This window comes from Primulina huaijiensis, chromosome 3 (genome assembly GCF_012295235.1).
Source record: "Primulina huaijiensis isolate GDHJ02 chromosome 3, ASM1229523v2, whole genome shotgun sequence".
In the NCBI taxonomy this organism is placed as follows: domain Eukaryota; kingdom Viridiplantae; phylum Streptophyta; class Magnoliopsida; order Lamiales; family Gesneriaceae; genus Primulina; species Primulina huaijiensis.
Genome location: NC_133308.1, coordinates 2,359,471 through 2,370,071, shown reverse-complemented (window position 1 = coordinate 2,370,071; position 10,601 = coordinate 2,359,471). Strand labels below are relative to the sequence as shown.

General features: G+C 29.3%; 1 protein-coding gene across 2 annotated transcripts; it reads left to right on the top strand.

Annotated features, from left to right (window-relative positions):
- The first annotated feature begins 5,735 nt into the window (after window positions 1-5,735).
- Window positions 5,736-9,864, top strand: LOC140973000 (putative tRNA pseudouridine synthase). 2 transcript variants are annotated; one of them, XM_073435507.1, is made up of 7 exons: window positions 5,736-6,066; window positions 6,201-6,236; window positions 6,815-6,927; window positions 7,021-7,169; window positions 7,627-7,771; window positions 8,126-8,569; window positions 9,276-9,864. In XM_073435507.1, the coding sequence occupies exons 1-7, from the start codon at window positions 5,826-5,828 to the stop codon at window positions 9,690-9,692; spliced, it is 1,545 nt and encodes a 514-aa protein (XP_073291608.1). In that variant the 5' UTR covers window positions 5,736-5,825; the 3' UTR covers window positions 9,693-9,864. The 2 variants fall into 2 exon arrangements, with proteins under 2 accessions (XP_073291608.1, XP_073291610.1); XM_073435509.1 differs by lacking the exon at window positions 9,276-9,864 and adding an exon at window positions 8,703-9,109.
- Window positions 9,865-10,601: the final 737 nt, after the last annotated feature.

Here is a 10,601-nt window from a genome sequence, read left to right as displayed (position 1 = left end):
AATATGTGACTTTATATGTGAATTTTCATTTCTCTCCTTATTAATTACTTGTTTTATTAATTGATTGTTTTTAATGTTGTCTATCTTATTAATTGCTTGTTTTTAATGTTATCTACCCACATTATCAATTTAGATTTATTTATTTATTTTTTATTATATAAATTAGTATTTGATATCTTTTATTTCTACTCACATTAAAATATGTTATTTTTAATCAAATGATTTAGATTTTTTTATTTATATTTTCTTACGTCAATTAAATTACTTAAAATTTAAAAATAGTTCATTGTTGAATTATGAATTTTCTTTGGTGTCTTATTAATATTTTTTTTCATGTCCTCATTATTTATTTTGGTGACTTTGGCTATAACTTATTAGTTTTAAAGAATATTTTTTGCAAAAGAAAATTTCTTTAATAAAATATGGTTAAAAACTTTATTTCATTGTTGAATTATGAATTTTCTTTGGTGTCTTATTAATATTTTTTTCATGTCCTCATTATTTATTTTGTTGACTTTGGCTATAACTTATTAGTTTTAAAGAATATTTTTTGCAAAAGAAAATTTCTTTAATAAAATATGGTTAAAAACTTTATTGTGATATAACATTTTTATAAAAAAAATTTCTAATTTTTAAATCTCTTCAATTGTTACAGTTGGCTAGAATTTATGTGTTTAAATAAAAAAAATTTGAACCAACATTTTTTGTGGTTTATATTTATAAATTATTTGAATAAAACACAGTAAAAGATCGTTGTGATTAGACCCGTCAATTTGGGTTGGGTTCGTCTATTTGGCTCAAATCGTCAAATAATTTAAGTGTGTTGGGTTGAAATTTTGTCAACATATTTAAAGGTGGGACTAAATGAGCCCGGACGAGTTTGTATTAAATATCAATATATCTACTATTATCGTTTTTCAATCATTAATTTCTCATATAAAGAGGAGATTATCATCTTGATTTTAAATTATGATGTTACTATTAATTGTTTGTTTTTATTGTTGTCTACCCACATTACAATATATTAATTTTAATCCAATGATTTAGTTTTTTTTATTTTTCTTTTCATTATGTCAATTCAATTAATTAAAGTTTAGAAATAATTCATTGTTGAATTGTGAATTTTTTTTTGATGTGTTATCAATTTTTTTTAATGTCCTCGTTATTTTATTTTATTTTTTTGTGACGTTTGCTATAACTTATGAGTTAAAAAAAATATTTTTTTGCAAATGTTTATATTTAAAATTACTTTAATAAAATATGGTTTAAAATGTATTATAATATACCATTTTTATATAAAAAAAAGTTTCTAATTTTTAAATCTCTTTACTTATAACCGCTGGCTAGAATTTATGTGTTTAATTAAAAAAATTTCAACCAACATTTTTTGGCGGTTTATATTTATAAATTTTTTGAATAAAACAAGGTAAATGATCGTTGTGATTAGACCCATCAATTTGAATTGGGTCCGTCGATTGGCCAACACTACCAAACAATTTAAATGGGTTGGGTTGAAATTTTGTCAACCTATTTAAAGGTGAGCCTAAATGAGCTCACACAGGTTTATATTAAATATCTATATATCTAATATTGTCGATTTTCAATTATGAATTCTTCATGTAAAAGGGAGAATATCATCTTGATTTTAAAATTAAGATGTTAGTATATTGTCCATAAATTGTGGGTTGTTCAGATATTTTGGTAGTCACTGAAAATTGGGTGTTAAAGTTGACATTTGAAATGTGTTTTTCGATTCCTAACAATAATCATATTTAATCTTTTTGGGCTAACACCATTTATTTTATAAGATATTCATCGTAATTCTTTATTTGTATGTTAATCTTTAAATCTGAATTATGATGTATATTGTTTTTCTAAAAGTTATTAAATAATGATTTAATACATTTATTCGACACTTCAAATATAACATTTTAAAACATATTAATTTTGTATTGTTTGCGTGCATCACTTCTAATCATGATTATAAAAATTCAATAAAAATTCTAAAAATGAATTAGGTAGAACATAAAAAATTACACAATTAATCAAAAGACATGAAATAAAAACTAAATAATTGTCTATTACATATAAACTACTAATAACGACTTCTAAAGATTGAAGTCGGTGAGAGTGGAGGCCACTATGTACTAAAAAAAAAGGTTAATGCTTGAATGAGTCACACTGCGAAGTTAGTTAAATAAAAACGAAGGACAAAGTTGGTTAATAAAAATATTATAATGGGACTAAGTTGAATGAGACTCGTATATATTAGTATCTTACTTGGTCTCACCTTATGTTTTGTCATTATACAAAGCGAAAGTTTATGCACTGTAGTGTTCTATATTTTCTTAATTTTTCTCTTGATTTCAAATTTAATTTCATCATATATTGGTCTTTAAAGATATATTAGAATTTTTTCTAAACATTTAATCTTAAGTGTGATCAATTAACCAAATAATTATTATACTTTGTACAAAATAATAAATAGATTAATATCTTTGAAAATATAAAAAGTAATATATTGAGAAGAATAAAAAAAGAATGTTAGAATTAATACTATAATTATCTAATGTCAATATTAAATTTAACATCCTACATTCGAAAATGTGTTTATTGAGATAAAGACTATGATGATAAACTAAAAATCATAATTTATTTATCATTGTAACGTAATAAAAATGTGATCGTTATTCGGAATCAGAAAATGATGTACTTTGACATATAAGTATCTCACTTGGTCTCACCTTATGTTTTGTCATTGTACAAAGCGAAAGTTTATGCACTGTAGTGTTCTACATTTTCTTAATTTTTCTCTTGATTTCAAATTTAATTTCATCATATATTGGTCTTTAAAGATATATTAGAATTTTTTCTAAATATTTAATCTTAAATGTGATCAATTAACCAAATAATTATTATACTTTGTATACAATAATAAATAGATTAATATCTTTGAAAATATAAAAAGTAATATATTGAGAAGAATAAAAAAAGAATGTTAGAATTAATACTATAATTATCTAATGTCAATATTAAATTTAACATCCTACATTCGAAAATGTGTTTATTGAGATAAAGACTATGATGATAAACTAAAAATCATAATTTATTTATCATTGTAACGTAATAAAAATGTGATCGTTATTCGGAATCAGAAAATGATGTACTTTGACACACACACACACACACACACACACATATATATATAAAATTTTAAAATATAAATTTTCAAATAAATGAAAAATGATTTTTTTTCATACTACTTATGTAGAATATCAAGTATATATTCTACTCAAATGTTTTATTAATTCATATGATATAGTAAAAGGTTATTTGCATAAACTTATTTGTTGAGTGCAATAATTGATCATGTTGGGTAGAATAATTAAAATGTTGTGCTTGAACTGTTGTACTATTTAAAATATTTGATTTGCACTGTTACCATAATCTATAGGTTTGATATAACAGTAAACGCTTGAGCCTACAATTGGTATCAGAGCCAAGATCGCGACTTTGATTTTCATTGATTGCAATTGGTGCAATTATTAGGAGATAGATTGTTTGGTACAATAATTGTCCACGATGTGTAGTCGCTTGAGCGGTTGTATGATTTAATTAAAGATTTGACTTGCATAGTTACCATCAGTTATAGCTTTTGGTAACGCGACTCGATCCTATATTATTCAATTGTAAAGCTAGAAGAAACAGGTTGCATCAACTTTTAGTTTTGAATTGATCCCTTAAATGTTACTCGATTTTTAAATTTAGAAGCATTCTGCAGTTTTCAAATATTATTATATATTGAATTATAATTTATCCCTTTCAAATCGAATAAATACAAAATAAAACTCATGTAAATATTATTAACAAAAACATTTAAATGAAATATTTGATTTGTCGATAATCAAAATAAGAAATAAATAAATTTTGATCATTGAGTGAGAAATAAGATATTTAAATAAAGTTATAATTGTCACAATGAAATAGTGCACCTACATGCATTTATCACTGTATTTTGCAACTAAAATGTCAAAAAAAATCTCCACGTATTATTTTTATATCATATTTAAAATAACTATGAATCCTAAATTTTATTATTTTGAGTTGGCTTTTGTTATGAAAAATCATTGTGAATAAATTGAATTTAAAAATTCTTATATCTATGTATATCACATATTAATATATCAACATAAGTCCAGGTAATAAAAAACTATAAATGAACTTATTCATCTTCGATATACATAAATTATATAGTAAAGATATATGACATTTAAGACAATGAAGTAGAATAAATGTTCACATATAACAAAATATATACACAAGAAAAACAATAAATAAAAATATTTTTCTAGATATAAATATTTTTTTAAAACTTTTTACAGTGAGTTGGAGAAGATAAAAGAGAAAAAATATTAAATCTTTTGGGTTACACAAAAAAATAGAAATGGAAGAAGTGTTTGTCATACTATGAATTCAATTTTCAAATTAATTGTATACTATAGAGTTATATTTACCGTTCAAACTTTAAAAATGCAATGAATTTTTCTCCAGATAAGAGTACACAAATGTTCCCGTTAAGATATTTAAACCATTAGAAAAATTAAATATATTATTTTTCTGGATGTAATATCAACATGATATTAGTAATTTGATTGTGCTAATTATACTTATGAGTTGATATAAAATATTAAAATAAGTGTCATAAGAGTCAGTAAAAAGATGATTTATTGTCAAAAATATTATTATTATAAATTACAAATAAATGACAACATTTAATCAATGTTTTTTAAAATCAATCCATCAGTACTTTTTATGTGATGATAGATTGTTATAATAATTAGGGGTGAGCATTCGGTCGGTTTTGTTACCGACCGAGCCAAATTAGTCATAATCAGATCGAACCGAAATCTTTAGCAATAATCGAACCGACCGAATTAATTTTCATAACCGATGAAAATCGAACCAAATTAAAATCGGTTAATTCGGTTGGTGACCGGATTAACCGATTAGTTTTAAAAAAATTCGTGATTTAATTTTAATTATATATGTAATTTTTTTTAACACTACAGTCAACACAAATACATAAAAATAAAATCACATACATCACACATTTTTCTTTAGAATTAAGGCTGATTTTAAAATTAAAAAGTAAAAATTTAAAAATATATTAAAATTGATAAATAATAAAAATTTATTAAATAATAGTAATTATTTTATCAGTTAATTCGATTAGCCGATTTCAAAATTTTAAAAACCGTAACCGAACCGAATTAATCGATATAATCGAATTTTTTTAATTTGAAAACCGAATTTTCGAATTAACTCGGTTCGGTCGGTTAATTCGATTTAACCGAAATTTTGCTCACCCCTAATAATAATGTGTAGTTTATATGTTATCAAGTACAAGTGTCTAATAAATTAAAGGTGACTAAGAAAGTAAACGCATCCAGTAGAAATTGTTGTCAATTTACATGAAAAATAATAATAATCAAACAACATTGTAAATAAAAAATTGCATATCATTGATTGTAAAAAAAAATTGTAATAATTAAATATTATAATAAAATATATGCATTATTGAGAGAATATGATAAATAACAAAAGAAAACAATATGATAAAAAAGATATGAGAAAAATTTTAGTAATCTAAATCTTTTTTGAAAATTTAAAAAATATGTTTGTTTTTTTTTTCAAATTAGTTACATATGCTAATTAACAAGAATTATGANTTTGGCATGTACTCAGGCAGCAATGAGTCTGTGAGTGTGTAACGATAACCTCTGCCTCGATTGTTACAATTTTGCTTCCCTGAATCTTCGGAAACCATGGCGGTCTCCATTCTTCTGCGAACTCCAATTGCCCCATGTTTGTTTACTCCTGCTGAAATGGTGAATTCCAGCAACAAGAATAAGCTTTTCAAGTTAATTCCCCGCTACTACTCCGCTTCATCTTCCGCTGCCCCCGACACAGCTCCTCTGCAGCTGCTGGAGACGGCCCACAAATGGGAACCTTTTCGCAAGAAGAAAGTAGTCATGCGCGTCGGCTATGTAGGTTCTGATTACCGAGGTATGGTTCTCTGTTCTTTTTTCCTCTGTGGTGTGTGGCATGATTGATGTTATTAATTAATTGCTGAGTTTTTTTTTCCTGTTATACGCCATTATACTTTCTGTTGGTGATAAATCTCTTTGATGACGCCGCAGGTTTGCAAATTCAAAGAGATGAACATGCGTTTTCTAGTAAGATCTTTTTTGTCCTGCTTTTCTCGGCAACTCCTTATGTTGTTGTGTTCTTGATTTATCCCCCCTCATTTTCTTTTTGCTGTTGGTTTCGATGAGATGTTGATTCGATGGGAAATGGAGCTGAATATAACAGCAAAATAATGTGATTATCGTTTACCTGAACACGCCAACGAAATCACAAATCATTGTATTGATCTCAGACATAGTGCTGCCTTTAGATGTTATATTGACTTTCTTGAAAGAAGGTATTGGTGTATATATCATGGTTTTGACTTTGAAATACCTATTCCTAGACGTGCAAGCAATAACAAATTTCCGATAGCATAATTGTCACGGTGCTAATAACGACTCTTTGTTGCTACTTCTTAGTGTATTGTGAGTGAAGTGACTATGAAGCTTTGATGGAAAATTGTTCTTGCATCGAAATTAATTCGTGGATTTTCCGATGCCTATTACCATGATGACTATATCGTTTGCCTATTCAATTTCAACAAAATTGTTGATTTTATAGAATGCTGCGTGAGACAAGAAGCATTGGATTGGATGTACTTAAACAGGATGGTTTTTTGATATAGCTGTTGAAGGTGAACTAGAAAAGGCAATTTTTAGTACTGGTGGAATAAGAGAGAGCAATTTTGGGGATTTGCACAAAATTGGATGGGCAAGAAGTAGCCGAACAGACAAAGGGGTAAGCCATATATTATTATATGTTATTTTACAAAGTAGGTATAATCCACTTGCATTTTATGTAATTGGTTCGTTTCCTTGTTATGCATTTTAGGTTCATTCATTGGCGACCATGATATCCCTCAAAATGGAGATACCTGAGTTTGCTTGGAATAATGATCCTAATGGCTTCATCCTTGCTGGTTATATAAATTCACATCTTCCTAAAAACATAAGAGTCTTCAGCATCGTACCTTCACAAAGGTAGTTTGTCTATAGTGATGGTGCCTTTTTACTTAAAAATCGTGATATGGAAGGTAATCCAGTAGCCATTTTGAGTCCCAGTCATAAACTTTGCCACTGCTGAATAGCCTGCAGAAATTTGCAAATGTAGCAAGTTGAGTAACTCAGTTTACCATGTGTTATAACTATTTGATTGACTGAAAGTTTCCAGCGTGGTTTATGTTCTTTTCTGGCGAAACTGTCTTTGTTCGCCTTATGTTTGAAAGATAGCCAGAGAGAAAGGTAAAAGAGAAATATTAAATGTTTGTACACAGTTATGGTTTTGTTTAGCAATGCATCCAAAAATTATTATTTCTTAATTTTGGTACTACCACTTACTTATGTGCTTCCCAAAAGTGAATTCTACTTTCTTTATGTTTCTCTGACACATTGTTCGCTTGTTTTATGAGCACTTGTTGATTGGTCACCTTATTTTCAGGAGTTTTGATGCCCGAAGGGAATGTAGCATCCGTAAATATTCTTATCTTCTTCCTGCTGATGTTATTGGAGTGAAAGAAACTTCTACTGCTGTTGAAGTTGATCATCATATATCAAATTTCAATGATATATTGAATGGCTTCAAGGTATTTTACTCAAAATCGACGTGTTCCTTGAGTTGTTTGTAATTTGGGTATCTTCTCGAGTTAAATTTTCTATTTTAGAACCAGCAGCATAACGTACGATCATTAGTCTGTAGAAGTCACCATATGCCTATCTTATGCAAGTACCTTTTTGTAAATGCAAAGTTGGCCACCTTCTGTACTATATGATGCTATTGTAAAATGAATCTAGACAGATTTCATTAGCACTGAAGTTATATCTGTATGCAGAACCTATATACTGCACGATCAGACTATTTCAGTGGCTCTGTATTGTCTGAATCAACTGTCGTTTTATATCTTTCACGAACTAGTTTGTATTAATGAACGGTGTTCCAGGGAGAACATCCATTCCACAATTATACAGTTCGAGCTAAATACAGAAAACAGTTTCTTCTAAAAAGCTCTGGAAATGGTTCTGCCTGGAATAGGAAAATTTCATCAAATGTGCAAAACGGCTCCGTGTCGGAGGAAAGTGATGAAGAAGATATCCATGTAACAACTTTGATGGCAGATTCTGGAGAGAAGGATCATAGCCCTAATTTTCCAGGCTCTGATCGAACTTTAACTGGACCTTCTAATGAGGAAGCGGACAACTTGAAAAAACTAGATCCCACGTTACCTGTGCTTGCTCGGTGGTTGCATGAACCTGATGCAAAGGACAAACTTAGTGGTTCTCATTTCCGTAAGATTCTTCAGTGTTGTTGTGGAAAATTGGAGCAGATGTGTGGTTTGAATTACGTTGAGATATCCATTTGTGGAGAGTCATTCATGCTGCATCAAGTAAGTCCATCGAGATTTTATGGAGGCCCATTTCATTTTTAAATATCTTTTAGTGTGTTGGTTTGCACGCTTTATGTACGAAACTGAGAAGTGGAGGTTTGGACGAACCGTGTGTTCCATTTAAGAACTCTAGCAAGATTATGGATATCAAGTACCAGTTCCCGCAATATTTTACCTTCTAGGATACATAAATAATGACATCCTGGTCCCAGGTATTTTTATAATTATAATTATTGAATGTACGTATCTATCATGATTCGTGTGTAATACGGGAATGTCCTAGGATGTTGGAGATAAAAAATTGATGGATATACTATGCCTGAGAAATGGAGAAGTCCTCCCCGCCCCTCACCCTACACCTACCTTCGCCCCAACCTCCCTAAACCCGATCAGCTAAACCAAACTGAAAATGCAGGTTCTACATGTTAAGAGGGTAAATAATATGTGCCTTGTATATTCTTTAATGATCCATACTTTTAAATGGAACGGCCATTTAACATAGTACGAGAGCTTGGCCAGCCCATTTATGAAAAAGCATTCCATTTTTGAGAATGTTGCCTGCACGTAAGGAAACATGTTTTTTAGATTAGTTGGTCATTTAACACTAGTGTTTGTGTTGTATATTTGGTGGTTAATCTATTATACTTTTGCTGACCTTTCTGTTATTGAATACCGTTGCTTAACTTGTTCAATAACGAATTACCAGATACGCAAAATGGTAGGAACAGCCGTGGCAATAAAGCGCAATTTACTTCCCAGAGACATTTTGCAGTTATCCTTATCCAAGTTCTCCAGGATTGTTATGCCCCTTGCTCCATCTGAAGTTCTGGTACTGAGGGGGAATGATTTTGCTGTCAGAAAACGACCAGGGAACATAAGAAGGCCCGAAATGTTGACATTGGTTGAATCAGAACAGATTCTCGACTTGGTTGATGACTTCTATAGTTCCGTGATGTTACCTCAGTTGGCCACTTTTTTAGACCCTTCAAAGGCTCCATGGAAGGACTGGGTTGAAACACTAGACGCTAACACTAGGATTCCTGAATCCCAATTGAATGAAGTTAGGATTGCTCGGAATTTGTGGAAAGATGAGTTAGAGTCTCGGAAAAAGATTGCAGTTTGATCGAATTTTTTTGTGCTTATAGTTTATTATTAGTTCCAACTTTTCTCTGGTTATGTTTAATTTTATTCAGTAAATGTATTTCTCCGAAGGGGTATATACTAGCAGCAAAATGACGATAGGTTCGTTGAAATATAAAAGGAAAGTTGGTTGGATGTAGAAAATCAACCATTAACAGTCTCTATCACAATGTTTTCTTTTCAAATAAACTCCGTCGGTAAGACCTTAACATAAAATGCAAAATGACCATAACAAATTTATTTCAAGGCATATGGGTACCAGCGAGTGCCATATCTTGCAGGTACAAAAAGTGTGCGACAATACAAACTTTAACAAATAAACGTTTGGAAAAGACATGAGTAACCCATTACAAAAGCGGGACGGAGCACGACATGCCCCCCTGATTGCAAATTATATGAATAAAGAATGTTTCATTCAGCTGCTCTCCAGTAGATGATCGAGGTGTTTGGTATGAATATGTATTGTTTCTAGCTTCGGTTTTCTTTGTAACAGATTCCTACCTTGCTAGCCATATGTATATATATATCAAAAAATGTCTGTAAAATTATTACATGTGTAGTATTGCAATGGTGTATTATATAATATATTACAATTTTATATATATTTTTTTCGAAAATACAAGTTATGTAACATATCTTAAATCTTTTAATATACATATATGTTTCGTTTTGGGATATTGAAATGTTAATGAACAAGATGTACTTCTATTTATCGACAATATTTTCCGTTTCGTACAAGCATAATCTAAAGTATCGGTCTTATCGGATAGAATGACTTCCGCTATCGGTTATCAACATATTCTGAATACCGAAATGAGTTTTTTACAAGAAAGAATTACTTCTACGAAAGAAGAATTTGTAACTTCTATTCAAGTTGTTTATGTACTTACAC

Excerpts from the sequence above, each read along its gene's own strand:
- LOC140973000 (XM_073435507.1), top strand. The coding sequence starts at position 5,826 with ATGGCGGTCTCCATTCTTCTGCGAACTCCAATTGCCCCATGTTTGTTT. Across the intron at positions 6,928-7,020 it reads GTAGCCGAACAGACAAAGGG|GTTCATTCATTGGCGACCAT; the intron begins GTAAGCCATATA and ends TATGCATTTTAG. Across the intron at positions 7,772-8,125 it reads ATATATTGAATGGCTTCAAG|GGAGAACATCCATTCCACAA; the intron begins GTATTTTACTCA and ends ACGGTGTTCCAG.